The sequence below is a fragment of the Podarcis bocagei genome, assembly GCF_964188305.1.
Source record: "Podarcis bocagei genome assembly, chromosome: 15".
In the NCBI taxonomy this organism is placed as follows: domain Eukaryota; kingdom Metazoa; phylum Chordata; class Lepidosauria; order Squamata; family Lacertidae; genus Podarcis; species Podarcis bocagei.
The window spans coordinates 21098624-21116222 of record NC_138141.1 but is presented as its reverse complement, the minus strand read 5'-3'; the positions used below and the strand labels follow the sequence as shown (position 1 = coordinate 21116222).

Genomic DNA, 17599 nt, shown 5'->3' with positions numbered 1-17599 from the left:
TAGATAATTTTCTTTTGCCTCTGTATAATACTAAGGATCCTTGGATTGCCAGACTAGAATTTCAAAAATGAGGGACACTCATTTTTAAGCTGCTGAGAGTTCTATAGAGCAGTAGAGTTCTTGGAATAAAAGATGTCTGGCAAGTTCTCCAGATGGTGTTTAGCTTCAAGGAGGAGGGAATAATGACTGTTTAAGGCTTCTTAGCATTTTCTTACGTAGGGATAGATGACAGAGAAAGAAGAGCAGCTGCACCAAAGAAAAAAAGTTGGCAGTAAAGTTAGCTTGTTAAAAACAAATCCCCATGAAATTAAAAATCACTCTGAAAGACACACAGTGCTGGTATCAAACAGTAGCACTTCATACAGGAGGGAAAGATACAAGAAGCCAACCTTTCCCAACCTGGTGCTTTCCAGATGTGATAGCTGGGGCTGGTGGGCCTTGTGCTCCAAACCATCTGGGGGGCACCTGGTTGGGGAAGACTGCAATAGCCCATGCACTGTGGTGCGGTGGTGAATCCAACCCCCACACAACACACATACCCTACCCAAGCCTGGCTTGATGGGTGTTACAGAGAAGACTTACTCCTTCCACTGAAATTAGTGAAATTCAGTGGACCATAAAGCACTAGCCTTAATGCATGAAAAAACCCAGGATATTAAGAGGATATTGGAATGAGGTTTTCTTTTGCAGGGAAGGCAGAGAAGTAAGTAGTTTGCCCCTATAACAAATGGACCACTTGCATACAAAAAAGCCTGCAGACTATTTTCTTTTCTAATTTTTTCACTTAAAACATCTCCAATAGACACATTTTAAACGGGAAGTTGGGAAATGGGGAAGTGTTCGATTCCTCACACTATGTAGTTTGCCGTGCTGAGAAAAATGGGGATCCTCTTAGGGCAGCAAATAAAGGGTTGAAGGACAGAAAAACTACACAGCAAAAGATCTGTGTGTAACTTGTTTGCATTGATGACAAGAATCCTTCATATGCTGTTGTGCAGCAGCAGCAGCAGCATTTTATTTATCAATTTGGGCTGCACCATTGTCCCTTTTTAAAGACACACCTGTGTGCCTTAAGGATGGATTTGGCAGTCTCGGACATCTGCATGTGGTAATCAAGTGTCTTGGTTTTTCATACCTCTGTCAGAATGGGTGATGCTTTTTTGTTTGTTTGTTCTGTTGCAACCCATGTTCTTTGGAATTCTGGCACTTGTCAGATTCTGTATCCTCCATAATGATTTCAGCGCTGTAAAAATGAACACTAAAATTGAAATATTTGGACACTGTGACCTAAAGGCTCAAAGTTTGTGCTGAGTTTCCACTCCATGGGTTCTTGACATACTTACTACATTTTTATTCTGCCCTTTTCCTAAGAAATGCATGACAGCCACACATAGCCTTGCTTCCTCCTCACCAACACACATTTTATTTTCACAATGATATTGGGAGGTAAGTTGGGCTGGGAGTAATTGGTCCAAGGTAGCAGAGCAAGGATTTGATTCTGTGTAGCTCCTATCTTTAATCCAGCATGAAATTCACTATACTGCATTGAAATCTAAATTATATTTCAAAAGAGTCCTGGGATCAGAACAAGTGCCCATCTAAACCAGCAACCTGTTCCTAACGCTTACTAGCCAGATGATTCCTGAAAGTTCACATCAAAGATATGAAGGCTTTAGCCCTCCCATATTAATTCCCCAACTACTAGTAATAGCAGGAACATTTCCTCTGAAAGTGCAGGCTCGACTTGGCTATCCTTGTCAGTTTTCATTGACAGGCCTATACCCCCCAGGAATTTGTCTCTTTTTAAAACTGCTTTAGCCATCGTCAATCACTACATCATTTCATACTATTTTTGCTCAGTATATGAGCTATGTATTTTTCAATGGCTTTGGGCACTCCCTTTTGAACTTCAAATGACTGTTTGTGATACTGCATGTGTCTTGCCTGCTTGAAGATCTCTGTACTTCCTTTAATTACCCAAATTAATACTGACCTTATTTTTAAATACTTTAAATATGACCATTTACCATGTGGTAACATATGACGTTGGGTCATGTAGCCACTTGCTACAATGATAATCTCTCTGGTGAATTTTACACTCCTGGTTCTTACCCAGATTTCTGAATAGTTTGCTAAAATTCTGTTAATGCTAGGATGGGTGGTTTGGATGACTGATCTAAGCAAGTTCTAATATATGTGTTGGAAGCCACCCAGAGTGACTGGGGCAACCCAGCCAGATGTGTGGGGTATTATTATTGCTGTTGTTGTTGTTGTCATTGTTATTGTCATTGTTCTTGATAAATGGTTGCATGAACTCTATGTGAATTTTCCTATGGAGAGGGGAACGGTTTGGTGCAAGCCTGGCAATTTTTCTCCCAGACTTCTTGGGAGAAAACACAGTTCTGTTGGCTATTCTGAGAAAATATTTGTCCTTCTGGTTAGCTTTTGAGGGGCTTGTGAAGACTGTTAGGCGCATCAGTCTTCCAGGTGCTGTGAAAGTGATGACACAGAATTGTGTTTCAGTGGGCCCCTTTGTAAAAGGAAGCAACCGTCTGGGCCTGACATTGTAATTGCAGCACTTCAGAGCTGGCAGAAATGTTGCTGTCTTGCGTGTTCTCGACCCACTCCTTAAAGTCCACATTAGCCTCTTTAAAGGCCAGGAGGGTTAAATCCAGCAAAGCAGTTTGAGCATCAGTGTGATGCTGTGCAGAAGAGAGGACTCCATGATTTGAATGCAGTTAGGTCATTTGAAGGAAAGCGGGGACGGGAGACTGTTATTTTGAAAGGGCTCACAGCAGCCTTTTCTGCTGGTGGACTGTGTAACATGCATTGACGTCAGAACTGGGTGATCAGTGATCAGTATTCAGTTCCTGCAGTGGGTCAGGTTTATGCCTCTCAGTCATTCCTTTCCTTTTATCAGCACCTCTCTTTGCAATTACTGCCTTGCTCACATTACCAAATAACAAAAGATCCACACATCTCCCTCCTGAAGCTGAGGAGAGATGCCTTCTGCTAGCAAACAAACCCAATTTCTTAAAATTACTCCCCTTTAAAACTCATTTGCTCTTTTTAGACAAAAGAGTTTTCAAATTCTTCAAACTGTAGGGGAAGGGAGCTTATTTTGCTCTGGAGCCCTTTGCTGTGGATTGCTGTATCTCGTACTTTAGTATTAAATAATAAACATCACAGAAAACTGGTGTGTGTGTGAATTTGACATGCAGTATTGCCCAACAGGTGTTCCCTGGTTGTACAAGGCTCTGTAATTTTACCTTATCAAAAGTATTGCATAATCTGGTTTGGAAATTTCCCAAGTAAGATGCTTTTTAAAAAGCTTTAATTCATATGGAAATATTGTTGTTTTCCTGTCTGTCTCTGTGTTGTTGTTTTTAAAATCTCAGCTCAGTATTGCAGATTTGAGAATTGTGGGGAAAGGGTCTTTACACCTGCATAGGAAGCAAGGTGGGAATAATTTGCTTCATCTCTTTTCAAAGTTTGCTAGGGTGGATTTTTGAAAAGTTCACAGCAAAGGCGGTAGTAGAAACTGACTAACAGAGGGCATTAGTTATCATAGATTAATTTTCCAGCTTCTAGGGTGAAGGAAGATAGAATGAATGGGGAAATGTGACATGAACAGCCATCTGGGTTTCCCAGCAGTGTTCAAATAAAGGGAGAACAAGTTTCTTCCTTACTAGAAGATTATCACTTCACGGCTGGGAAGGACCTCAAAGTAAATTAGCCAGTCCCCTGCCATTAAAAAGATCAATACCTTTACAGCCCTCAGCAAGTATTTAATTTATTTCTATTCTATTAGTGACTTCATAAGATCCCTTTTGCAATTAATTCTGTGGCTCTTCTTCCTTTCTTGACATTCCTTTTTATTATAGCCATCCTTAAAGCAGCCATTATGAGTGTGAATGTTTAGCATATTGCCCCTTCAGCCACCCACTTCTTTTAAAGCCAAAACAGTTTCAATGCCTTTTGTTATCCTCTTAGGTTTTGCGTTGGATTTATCTATATCTAACATTCTTAAATAACTCAAACTTAAGGCTCTAGGTGGGCCACAAAATTTATAAGACATAATCTCAGCAGTCACCATCCAAAGTAAAACAAGCAATTACATACCCCGGGGAAAATAGTGAAGCAAAAACCACTCTTGCTTGGCACTGACTGTGTTAGCAGGCAAAAACCTGTAAGCAAAACCTTCCAGTCTCCTTTTCGCAACCATGCCCAAGGAGGAGACAAGCCTGAGGTTCACTGTGTGTGGCTCATTCTTGTAATGCTAAACTTTGGTCTAGCATTACATGCACACCAGGCCATCTGCTTATCTGGTCAAAGAGCAGCAAAATCAGATGATTTTTCTTGCGCCACTGGCATTTTTCTTCTGACATATCAAATTTGAAAATAGTGATGTGTACTGTACTCTTGGAATGGTTTTTAAAATGGCTGTTTTTAAGTGCAAAGTCGGTTAGGTCTGTATTCCTATATTTGAGGTGCAGGTGCAGAACTGCTTGGAAATCAGTTCCACCTTTGTATATTGTTTCCAGTGTTGGACATGTTAGACCCTGAGGTGTGTGATTAGGGCCGTCTGAAGGCCCCTACCTTTGAATGAAATATGGAGTCAGAGTTTGTCCGTATCACACTAGGAGTCCATGTCAAGCTGCTTCTAGTAGCACAGGTCATGCAAGGTAAACTGGGATCTCGCTCTCCAGCATAATGCAGCGTGTTCACCACTGGACCAAAGTCTCTATGATGCCTGTACAACTGCAGCATTTATCCAGTCATGCTGTCTGCTGACCAATGCCACATGGCACTTGCATGCCTTGGCTTAGAACTATGCAGTTGGGAGATAAGACTAAACAAACATCTGTTACCAAACTCGCTTTGAGTTTCGCTTCAAAGTTTCTGGAACTTCACAAGTGAACAATTTTGCTCAAGAATATATGAGGCTTGTTAGTCTGAGGTGTGATTCTTTGCAACGACACAGTTGGAAACCTAGCTTGTGTGCCTCTGTGCTCCACGGAAAAGTAGTAAGAGCAGCTCTTTTAGAGAGGCCATTATGAAGTAATAGTCCGTGCACCTTAGTATGCTAATAGCAAGTGTGCATGAAGTCATGCTGTACAAATCTTGCATTACAAACACTATGCAAACGTTGTGTGTTATACTTTTGACAGCAGTATTTGATGGAATAAAGTGTTGAGAGAACTGGAAACATGCACTAGCTTGTCTCCTGGAGCCTTTTAAACCAAGAATACTATACTGGTTCACATTGGTGCCCTTAGGATCCTTTGTTTCCACTATCATGCCAGCTTTGCAGGTGACATTAAAATGTACAAGAGCACAAATGGGCTCTTGCATTCACTCCATTGTGTCCTCTTCACCAAGCTGCTTAATTGTTCATCTCTGCGTTTGCTCTTGAGCTGTGAGTTCTGCCCTTGAAGCTGTTCTTACTATGCAGGTTATATTTTAGCTCCTTTTAAGGCTCTCATGGTAAGGGTAACTTCAGTCGCTTCTTGGGAATGGATCTGCAATGCATATAGGTGGGCTGGTAGTAGTTAATGTAGTTGCAACTTCCTGCTGAGAGTTTTCATCACATGGCAGAGACCCCATGCTGAGCAGAACTTGGAGTACCCAGAGAAGAGTGGCAAGAAGGGGGTAGGAAAACAGGAATCCAGACCACCTGCATTCTCAGGATCAAGGCTAAAAACTGCTTTCAGATTCCTAACACCATCATCACAGACACCTGTGGTTGTTCTAGCCATGTCTTCCAGAAAAAAAATCTTTTTCATAGGATCAAACAAAATGAGTGACCATGGACAATGCCATTGTGTAAAATTGTACCCTGTTTCTACAATGTCTTTATAGTTTTAGGCTAATTATCTTAGCTGTGTGCTAGTTACACATCTCTGATTGATATATAAAAATAATTGGGGCTATACGTAGTACCCACACAGTGAAGTCACAGTACTTAATTGTACGCAGCAGCACCAACAGCACAAGCAGCCTTTAATGGAAACTCATAAACTGAAGGCCTGGAAGAACCAAACGCTGCTATTGTTCTACAAATGTTCAATGCAGCTCCTAACGTTAGTTCGTAACAGGAAGGGAAGGAGATGTCTTTCCTGTACTACTCTGTGTCTAACCTTTGATGGTGCTTGGTAGGAACCAGGCCTGGCCCATTGATAAGGCAGAGCAGGGTGAGGCACCCGCCCCAAGCAGTGGAAGCCCAAGAGGTGATGCCGACCTCTCCTCTGCTACCCGTCCTACCATTTCCAGAGGGCATGAGATGCCAGCAAGATCTCAGTGGAAGGCACCACTGCTGCTGTTGCTTCGTGGGTAAGAGAAGTGTGGCAGCAGGGGCATGTTGCCATTTCTCCTCAAGTGGCAAAACAGGGCACGGTGCATCTGGTATGAAGTTAATATGACTTGCCTTGATGGTGTGGGGTCTGGTTAAAATGCCATGATGGGAGAAGTCTGCTCCTGGATTTTCTTCCTCGGGATTTGAACTGTTTTGCTAGAGCCCAAACTCTTATTGAGGCATTAGATAAATTCTCTTGAGCTGCTAAGACATGAGCATATGTCATATGACATATAGTGTTTTTGTATATCGTTTGGGCTCAAACTAGGGCCCCCACAAATGCAAAGAGCCCACAGGGATTTGGGGGCTTAATATACATTAGGTTCCATTTTGTTTTGTTGAGCATACTAGATAAATACATTCAGCCTGGACTTAAAAATATAGCTAAATTATCAATTACCCACTCTCTCTCTCTTTTTCTCTCTCTCCAGATTTTGGATTTGGCAACTTCTACAAAAGTGGTGAGCCTCTGACAACATGGTGTGGAAGCCCCCCATATGCAGCCCCTGAGGTGTTTGAAGGCCAGCAGTACGAGGGTCCGCAGCTGGATATATGGGTATCTTAATTGTATTAAATTGAGCATCCCTTTTTAAAAACTGCTAAATTTTAGTTAACATGTTATATTGCTCTTCCTAATTGGTAGATAAGTTGGTCTTGCTTTTAAAGACAAGTCATAAAGGCCCCAGTAGCTTTGAGAATGGGAAGCAAGAGTTACTTTGAAACTTGTCTTTATTGTATTAGAGGAAACAATTTGGCCAATGCAGAAATCTGGTCCTCTCTTACTGAATCTATGCACTTATGTCTATGCTGCAGTTTAGCTTGCTAATTCCTCCTTCTTGGGAGTTCAAACCAAAGTTAAGATTCTAAATTCTCTGTATGGCCAGAGGGATTGTCTGAGTCATTTGCACATGGCTGCTATCCATCCTCTCAGTTGAGAGGACAAGACAGTTTGCCTTGAACAATTCTGCTGCAGGCAGGTGCCCGTGGCTGAACCAAAAAGAGTGTGTGTGTGTGTGTTTGCTTCATGCTACTCTAATGGAAAAGGACACATGGAGGTGACAAGAAAATCTTGCAAAGCACATACAGGAGAGAGGATGTGCTGATCCAGGTTCTTTTAATGCAGTGCCAGGCTTGCTGCTCTCCAGTTTTTTTGGTGGCGGGGAAGTAATTGGGTCTTAGTGTCTCCTGGTATTAGCAATGTTTCCAGAGCATGGTTTTGCTGTCCATTGTGTTGCCAGAGTTTAGGGGCTAAAATCTGTCAGTGTGAATGTCCCGCCGCATTTATGGCACAAGTTTTCAGTCATGGGATTGAGCCTACAAGTTACTTCAGTGAGGAAAACAGTAACATCAGAAGGTCTATGCAGCCCACGGCTGAAAAAGGTTGCTGACCCCTGGTCTGTACTAGGGTTTCCATCCGTCCAGAATTTCCTGGTGGAAATCGCTTTAATGTGCACAAAAATCTGAATGTATGGTAACCCAACCTCAACAACTTTTGTGTCCAGATTTTCACCTTTTGAACTATGGCAACCCTAGTCTATACCTTCAGACTGTTTATGGCAAGCATATTTTGCTATATTTATATTTTTGTTATCATTCGCACTGTGGATGCAGTGAAAATTGCCATATTGGAATTGGCCCTTGGTCTTGGTTTTCTTTGGAAAGGAGGCAGGGTGCAGACATTAGTGCTGCGTTCTTCTCTGTGAAGACACCCACGTTGTTTTACAAATAAACACATCTCAACAAGAGTTCCCCTTTAATGAGGAAACTGTTACCGCCTCATTGCGCCCGCTGTCCTCTAACTTCCAGATGAACTCGGTACACACCTCAAACACACCCAAGGATTTACAGCACCTAATGCTGTGTGGGGATGTGCCAGATCAACAGGAGTTTTGAAAAATATTTGTGGAAGCTATTGACTTTGTTAGGTTGCTAACAAAAATACCTTTCAAAACCAGATGAAAAGCACTGGCTGTACAATGCAAATGTTCTTTTGAAAAATAAATTTGTGCCTCTTACAAAATTGGTCAGTGATTCTCACAATTACGGTGGGATTGGTGCCTTTTCTCCTCCCCCTCAAAATCTATAGCGGCAAAAACAGCTCAGGAAAGTGCTCTGCCTAGGCTCCCAAAATTTGTCATTGGGAAACAGATGCTCTCCATTTAAAGGAGAAAAGATAAATCTTTTGTTGTTGTTGTTGCGTTACCCCAGTCTCTGTGTGGCATTACATTGTTCAGCAGATTTAATGCTACCAAATACTGTGCATACTTTCCAGCAGGCTCAGTCATTATTAGCACATTGCTGCTACTTTGACTTTGTCTCTTCCCTTGTTCTTTGCCCTCCCCCGTCTTACATAATAAATCTTAACAGGCTTTGCATAGAATCAGGATCTGAGGCTCTTATCCTGACCTTCACAGGGATTTCTTCTCGTAAGCTTTTGCAAGTTGGGAACTAGGGAGAATCACACTTTTGTGCTCTGAGCAGAGAGAATTCAAGCAAACTTCAGGGTGGGATTCAGATTTTATTTTTTAAAAGTAATTTCTATTCAAGATTTTCTTGGTATGTGCATTTTTTAAGGTTGTAGTCCGTTCTACAAATCAGTTACATTTGATACGAGACATTAGTGTTGTATGCAGTATAGGGTCGGGGCAGAAGAGGGGGGAGAGGAGGGTTTTTTATTAAGAATATTGGTGCATCTGTTGAAGGTCGTTTATATTTTATTGAGTAAAGCTAGCTTGTAGATCCCACACTCCCTCATCAGTCTCACTCAGGGTCCTGTCTTGTTTGCAGTTCCAGAGTTGCAGATAGAACTTCTATCCTTTAAAGTGATCTAAGGAAGGTGCGGGTTCCAGAGGTGCCCATAAGTTCAGTTGGATGTTGCCCAACTGAAGAACTTGAAGGCAAATAATAATAATTCCAAATAAAATCATAACTCTGCAATTGAGAACTAGTATCGAGAAGTCATTTCTAAACAGATTCAGCTGATAAAATGGAACCCACGGTTGGCTTGCTGGAACACAAACGTGCAGACGATGGGGAAGTCACTACACTAGGTTCTGAGTTGGTTTGCAGTTCAGCCATAGTGACTTGGAATGGATTCCTTCCTCTCTTATCTGCTTGGTGTCAAAAACTGGCTCCCTGTTTCCCTAGTAGGAATGCTTGAAGCAAGAGATGCTTCAGCAATACAGTCCTGGCCAAATTATTTTGATTCCTCAACAAGTCAGCATCCCAGCTTTTGCAGCCAAGTTATAGAAATGTGTTTCATTGGTACAATGTATGGAAAGGCTTTTTGCAGAATTCTGAAAGACAAAAAAGCAGTATGTTTTGACATGTACAGATGATACATGTGTTTTATCCTTTTCTTAAAGCTACTGTTGTATGTTTTAAAATACCTCTTAACTGTTTATCAATAATTTTAAAGTTTGTTTTTTTAATATGCTTTTCTAAACCACATAAGAGGTTCTCTTACAATCAAGTGTTAAATAAATCTGATGAAAAATTAGACATGGGCTTCTAAAGGTTAATGGTGTTATTGCTACCAGCAGCTTGTAGGCCTTGCTAGTCTGTGTTATATATATGGGATAAATTCTGGATATACCTTGCTTACATACTGAAACATTCAGATGTAGTGAAAAGCCCCCGGAAAGAAAACATTAGTATATAAGGGTTTTACCAGCACACTATGGAGCAAGGTACAGTTGTCCGCATGTTTTGAAAGTCAAATCTAAAACTCCTCTTTCTCTTTCAGAGCATGGGTGTAGTTCTGTACGTCTTAGTATGTGGAGCACTGCCTTTTGACGGACCTACACTGCCCATCCTGAGGCAACGGGTTCTGGAAGGGAGGTTCCGAATCCCTTATTTCATGTCTGAAGGTAACATCATCATCATCATTTTTTATTTATACCCCACCCATCTGGCTTGGTTTCCCCAGCCACTCTGGGCTGCTTCCAGCAGGATATTAAAAACACAGTAAAAGATCCAACATTAAAAACTTCCCTAAACAGTTTTGTGTAAGGCTTTTTGGCTTAATTTTTCCTATTGTTTGTAATACAGGCAATGACTGATTGATGCATGTCCATGTACACACGATGCTGAACTTGAAAGTGACCCGAAAATGTCACTAAAGCATCACTGAAAGGGCAGAACACTTTATGTGGGCCCCACCAATGCGCAGTGTATGTTTGTGTGGAGAGAGTTCAGAACGTCAGAAATACTGTAAAGATACCAACTCACTAGCAGGGTTTGATTAAACACAAGTCAGAAAATAAAATCAAAGGTTGGGTAAGGATAACATGGAATGAAATTGACTGCAATATGTAAACATGAAGGAAAATTTGGTATAAAACTGATAAGAAAATAAGAGTATTGAGGTATAAGATTATAAAAATAAGATAATAATTAAGCAGAAGTAGTAAATATTTCAAGAAGCAGAAGGGGAAGTTGAGGGAAGTCATGGGGAGGGTTTTTTTTTCTTTTTCTTTTATGTGACAAATGTTATATTGCCTTTTTGATTGACTATAAATTGTAAAAATCCAATAAAATATTTAAAAAGAGAGAGAGTTCAGAACGTAACCGACGTGCAAAGCAAGGATTGCCTGTATTCTGCTGGTGATGAAGGTGATAGAAGTCCTAAAGAAATATTCGTTTCCGTCCTATGGCAAAAAAGTGCAGAGATTTAGACTAAAACAGCAAGTTATTTCTAATTTCACAGTTACTATGGCTTAATTTGCCTGAAAACCATCTTTGAGTATACAATAATAGTACATAATACAGCTGCTTGCACATGGGGGAAGTTGTTATCCAATTGCTTAGTGATGCAGCCATATTAACACATGTTAACCTGATGATGCCTAAACATCAGTATGTAAGACAATGCTATTGAGTGGCCGCATTACCAGCTGTAATGTGTGTTTAATAGGCTATGAGGATGTTTGTCCGATGATTTTAGCATTGACCAGAGCAGCATCCTAGAGCAGCAGTGCTCTAGCCACTGCTAAGTCTTCTAGGTTGGTATATGATAGCTGCTTGATGTGACATGGAATGCAGCTAGGATGTCATGATGCTAAGCAGGAATGAATGGACCTATCTAACTCACTTCAAAACTACATGCACATCCCTTTATTTGCATGTCCATTGTGTGCTTAATCTTAATCACTTGTAGTCTTTCCATTACTGTGGCTTTTAAAAACAAAAAACAACAGCACTTCTTTGCATGAAAAACTTCTAAAGCAATGTGATCATCACCTTGTTATGTTTCCCTTCTGACATTTCTCCCTCTCCTCACTTCATGTTTTCCATTTCTTCTTCGTTCATCTATGCTTCTGCTGATCTTGAGCTGAAAAGTGTGGCAGTGTCTTCATATTTTGTTTCTGGAAAAACCCAAAATCTGCCTCCTATCAAAATCTTTGTTACAGGCTCTTAGTGTTGGTGTCAAACCATCAAGGGGTATTCCAGATAGGGAATTAATGTTTCCCATAGATTGTTCACATCTGATTTTTCTGTGTGTGTGTGATTAGTACATGACCATCCACACAATATTTTTTAGTTTTAGCTTTTCCATAGGCATTCCACTGTTTCCTGTTTACACGACTGAGCAGTTCTTGATGGAATGTTTCTGTGCTATGTTTTCTGACCCCCTCAGTCACTACTCCCCTGACCTTCACTACCTCTTCCCCTTGTGGGCATGGACAGGTATTTCTGTACATTTGCGTACAGGTCTTAAATGCTTTTACTCCAAAGGAGGTGTGCAAGAACCAGTCTTTAGTTGTCATGTTTCATTATGGACAAATTGGATACTTCTGCTTTGTGGGAGAGGATCCATTCCCATTTGGTGGCTTTTTAAAAAGAGTCATATAGACGTCTTGTGCAAGACAGATATGTAGCTATACTGCAATCCTGGCAAAGTGGTCTTGCACATGACTTGGGTTAAAAATAGAAAGAAGTCCTGTTGGGGACTGTGATTAGTCTCCAAGGTAATCTTCTACATGCATCAAGACCTTGAAAGAATAGTTGATGAAATTTCGATGTGACTACACATGCAGCTATTAGTGGAAGCAGGCACAGTTGTGTTATTTGTGCTGCTGGAAACAGAATGGCTAGGTTTTGCTCAGGTGAAGAGCAAACAGAAATAGGGGTGCAGTGGTAGGAGCCGCAGCCAGGAACATCACCATACAAACCAGTCCCCCCCGTCAGAAAAATGCTCAAAGGAGCTTCTATACCAGCAGGTATAATTGGTCATTTTTACTTAAGAGGAAATCTGGGTTACATGGGGAGTACAAAGGTGACATTTTGATGAGGAAGACATTGTTTAAACAATGCAAAAACTCTTAAACGTGAGCAGCAATGATAGCACAATAAACTTCCATTTGGGAGCATCCTAGTCCCCTACATGGTCTATGCGTTCTATAACCTCCACAATGTCAGTGTTAACTTTGCTGTATATTAGTGTACCGTGAATGCAGAAATAAAATCTTAGTGCAGTAACAGCCATTTTGGGTGTGTAGGTGTAGACATGGCATTGTCAGGTATCCAAGGGATAAAACTTTGGAGAACCTAAAGACCAAGCCACTGCTTAAATGCTTACCAGCTGGTGTTGTAGGACTCCCCAACTTTCTGTCATTTCTGACCATGCAGTTAGTCAATTAAGCACAGCTTCACCAGCCCTCCACTGTCACTCAGAAATCCTGGGAAGCAGTAAATGTCAGGCTTAACTGTGTGGCCAAGACCCTAGGTCAGTGCCACTTGTTGTGCCAAGTGAACAGACAGCTTCCATGTCGTTCCCAGCCATCCAAATTCATCATTAAACATGGGGTGGTTGATAGGATGGGTGGCAAACAACATGAGTGAGATAAAGCAGAACATCAAATATCATATAACAATGAGATGCCTTGTGAAAAACAACATACCGTATTTTTCTCTCTATAAGACACACTTTCCCCCTCCTAAAAGGTGAGGGGAAATGTGTGTGCGTCTTATGGGGTGAATGCAGGTGGGAGGCTCTGCTCAGCGCTCCCTTTAAAGAGCTGTGTGGAGCATGTTGCGGCTCTTGGGGGCTTTTCCCCAAGGAGGGAGAAGGGCAGCCTTTCTCCCAAGAGCCGCACACACACTCCGCACGCTCTTTAAAGGGAGCGCAGCTCTTGGGGGAGACTTGGCCGCACGCAGCCTCTCCTGGGCAGGGGGATGAAGGCTCTCCCTGCCCAGAAGAGGCTGCGCGTGGCTATCCCACAAGCCAGGACAGCCGGCAGGATCGCTGCTCAGCGATCCCGCTTGCTGTCCTGGCTTCTGGGATTCAGAATTTTTTTTTTCTTGTTTTCCTCTTCCCAAAACTAGGTGTGTCTTATGGTCTGGTGCATCTTATAGAGCGAAAAATACAGTATATGGTATTTGACTTCCTCTGAAGGATCAGGCTTGCAGTTCGGGAGTACCCTGGATCCACTGCTGGTCCTTGGATGCACAGGTGACTGCAATGTTCAGGAGTGCTTTTTCTCAGCTGTGACTGCAGTGCGAGCTGTGAAAAGGCAGAACTTGCCGTAGTGATGCATGTCTTTGCTCACCTGATTAGATTAGCGGAACATGCTCTACGTGGGGAGCATGTTGGACATTTGAACGATGCTCAGAAACTACAGCTGGCGCAAAATGCAATAGCCATTCTAGTGTTCATTTTTTCAAGATCATATTACACTGGTCCTAGGTAGATTGTACAGCCTTCTAATTTGTTTCCAGGCCTAATTCAAGATACTAGTGGTTAGGTATAAAGCTCTTAACAGGACCAGGACCAATCTGAGGGCCGCCTCTTTTCCTTACATACCTCTCCATTCATTGAGCTCATCTTCCTATACTCTGTCGAATGTCCTGCTACCAAAAAGAGATTCAGTATTCAGTAAGTAGGGTTGCAGGACAGGACTTTTTCTATTGCAACCATCCCAGTTATGGAATCCCTTCCTTCAGGAGATCAGAGTGGTCCCATCCCTGGACTTTAGACAGTTGACAGAGACATACAGCTTGGTTTTTAATTGGAGACCATAGGTTTTCCCTCTACTCATCTTGGTTTTTAATACTCTTGTTTTTAATTCTGCTATTGTTTCAACTGGTTTGTGGGTATTTCATTTTCTTTTTAACTGCCTTGGTGGCCTGCAGCACAAAAATGTTTAAAATAAAATATTGCGGTATGATGCCATGATGGTGCTCCTTTCCACAATTTCCATAACAACTGGGCAGGGGGCACTGATTTCTTGCAGCTGTAGTAGGCACTGCAACAAGCAAGTCAGAACTGCAAGAACACATACTTGGAATGGGGAGCTTAAAAAACAAAACAGTTTTTTTCTGTTCTGAAACTTCATTGGTTAATGCAGACGTAACCCTTTTGTGCAATTCAGTCGGTCCCATGGGTATAAAGAATTACTATTATTCCTTTTATTGTGCCTGCAGTTAGAAATAATTGTGCTGTTTCCCCTAATTGCTCACCTGTAGGAGAAATGGGTTTTGTTCTTTATACAAATTAAAGACCTCTTTCAAGATTATTTTTATTTTTAGCAGTAGTATTTGGCATCTGAATTAAGCAGTTTCCTATTGCTAATAGTCACTCAGCTTACACTGACACAGGCTAACAATGCAGATAGATCCCATACTAGCTGTATCAGTCTGAACTTTTCACCCCTACTCTGTCCATGTAGAGTGTGAGCATCTTATCCGGAGGATGCTGGTCCTGGATCCATCCAAGAGGCTGACAATTGCTCAGATCAAAGAGCACAAGTGGATGCTGGTAGAGGTTCCTGTTCAGAGACCTATTCTCTATCCCCAAGGACAAGAGAATGAGCCATCAATTGGAGAATACAATGAACAAGTTCTGCGGCTGATGCACAGCTTGGGAATAGACCAACAAAAAACCATTGAGGTAACACAGTCTTTTGTTGTTCAGGTGGAAGCTCATTTACAGTCCCTACTTTACAGGTCTGTCTGGTATCTTCCAAGTTTTTCACCTTTGCTGGAGCTATTGTGGGAAGGTCAAACTAGTAACATAATGGTGCAAGAGACTAAATGAGCCTAATGCCTTTGGGAAATGAATTTGCAGGGTAGAGGGAGTGAGGAGTGGGAAACCACCTGGTGGAGTTTAATGGGTATATTCTAGCATGCACATCTCAAACCATCAGGAAAGGGACACTTTTCCAGTAATTCCCACAGCTGATTTTGCCAAGGTACACTCAGCTTTGATTGTACTGTGGAATATTGTAGCCCCTTCTTTTTTTTAAGTGAGAAATACAATTCATATTTTTCTGGAGATAATGTTTGATTTTCTTAAACTTTCACTGCCAAGCCTTCCTGTGTTTTATAGCCTGGAGTGGTGAAAATGTTCACATGTGCCTATTCTTCATTATATATTTACAGGGCAAGTTTGGGGAAATTTGAGGATAACAAGGGGAGCAAAACAGGAAACGGACCTCACTTTGCTTTAAGCTTCTAAAATGTGAGATCTGACAAAGTAAAAATAAAATAAAAAAACAACCCTTAGAAAGGCAGCCAGTTGTCTTTATTTTTGGTGTCTCAGCTAGGATTCCAAATCAAGCCTCTTACCAGAAATAAATGCTGAAAAGCTCCCTGAGGAGTCTGTGTGATCACTTCCTTCAAAATGGTTGATATTTTTAGCCAGTGTGGAGTCTGCAGTATTAATGCTTCCTGCCAGAAAGTTGGCAGGAGGGAGGGCATGGGGCAATGAAGCCTTGAGCCTCTTTGCTCAGGGCTCCATTTCCCATTGTGGCTCAAAATGTGGAATAGCCTAGGTTAAGGAACCTGTGGCCCTCCCAATGTTGTTGGAGTTCAGCTCCCATCAAGCAGGGCTCAGTGGTCAGGGGCAATGGGAACTGTAGTCCAGCAATATCTGGAGGGCCACAAGGTTCTCCATCCCTGGGCTAGGTGGTACTGTTTTGTGTTTGTTTTTTAAGGGTTAATAAACAGGCACAGACACACGCATTGCTGACAGTTCATTTATGCAACTGACACTTTTGTAAAACTGCACTAAAGCCAATATGAGGTCCCAGGGCCCAATTAGCATTGTCATTTTGGGCTGGGAACAGAATTTGGAGCTAGAAGGGATTAAAACGTGTCTTGTTCCGCCACCCAGCCGCCCAAATGGCACTGTAGGATGTGCTTATAGAAAACATATTTATGCAGTCCCATCAAAGAGCTGATCAACACACAGCAGGCATCTCCCCTCCCTCCTTCGCCAGCTTATCTCAACAAGGTGAAAACTCCCTCCCAGTCCCAAACATGCAGCCCAGTTCGACTCTAGGGAAAGAAAAAGAAAGACTCGCACTCCTCCCAAGGAAATGTTGTGGAACACCGCACCTCTCTGTATGCATATTGCTGTGGCAGTCTCTCACGCACTGGAGAAAGGTAAAAGATATTATTTGTCCTGATTTAACCTTTGGATGCCTGTTTTCTTCTCAGTCCTTGCAGGACAAGAGCTACAACCACTTTGCTGCTATCTATTACTTGCTCATAGAGAGGCTCAAGTCACATCGCAGTAGCTTCCCTGTGGAGCAGCGGCTTGATTCCCGCCAGCGACGACCGAGCACCATCGCTGAGCAAACAGTCGCCAAGGTAACTCCCTGTTCTAGGCACAGTTGTTACCACACAAGCCAGTCAGTGTTCAGTCACAGAGCTCTTCTTCCTACCCAGACAGACACCCCCCCCCCACCAGCGACCTGTATTTTTAGACCTGGAACCTAGTTGAATATATAAAGGACCTGCATATCATGGAAGCCTCCTTTGACTGTGGTTCATTTTTAAGAAGGGTGAAAAGTCAGTCACAACAGTCCAGTTCCAGAAAGTGGTTCAGTTTGCTGCAACAATAGGAAAATCAGTAAGAGGGGGACCTAGGCAGTTATTTTCCTTGGTGATTTTGCCTGAAGCTGATCAGATGCACCAAAATTTGAGCAAAGGCAATAAAGTGTTGTTTCATTCCTCTGTAATGAGCGCTGGTATTTTGGCTAAGAGCACAAACCAGAAAGTCTCCCATCTTGCCTATGCTGTGAACTCACTAACCTTAGGGTGGCCAATATCTCTCTCAGCCTCACCCAACCAACCTTCTCCATAATCTGCAATAAGGGAATGGCAGTGCTGTCCTTCCATACAGGATCATTCTAACCATGACTGTGATGTATGTGAATCTGAGCACATAGTATTCATTTGGCATTATTTAGCTGATGGCTTTCCCCATGCCAATGCTCAGCTTTGGGCAGCTGTTGTGAT

At 42.0% G+C, this 17599-nt stretch overlaps 1 protein-coding gene and 1 long non-coding RNA gene across 3 annotated transcripts in view; one reads left to right on the top strand and one right to left on the bottom strand.

Moving 5' to 3' along the window:
* The window catches only part of SIK2 (salt inducible kinase 2), an 82211-nt gene that overhangs the window by 44584 nt on the left and 20028 nt on the right, over positions 1-17599 (top strand). For both annotated transcript variants that reach the window (XM_081172497.1, XM_081172496.1), the window contains exons 5-8: positions 6787-6911; positions 10101-10224; positions 15025-15245; positions 16796-16948. In XM_081172497.1, coding sequence (XP_081028623.1) covers positions 6787-6911; positions 10101-10224; positions 15025-15245; positions 16796-16948 — 623 coding nt within the window. The remainder of the gene's footprint in view (positions 1-6786; positions 6912-10100; positions 10225-15024; positions 15246-16795; positions 16949-17599) is intronic.
* LOC308573956 lies at positions 5-4727 on the bottom strand. The gene is made up of 3 exons (XR_014002278.1): positions 4123-4727; positions 1136-1243; positions 5-246 (listed from the first exon to the last, which is right to left on the bottom strand). It is a non-coding gene; the product is annotated as an uncharacterized lncRNA (long non-coding RNA).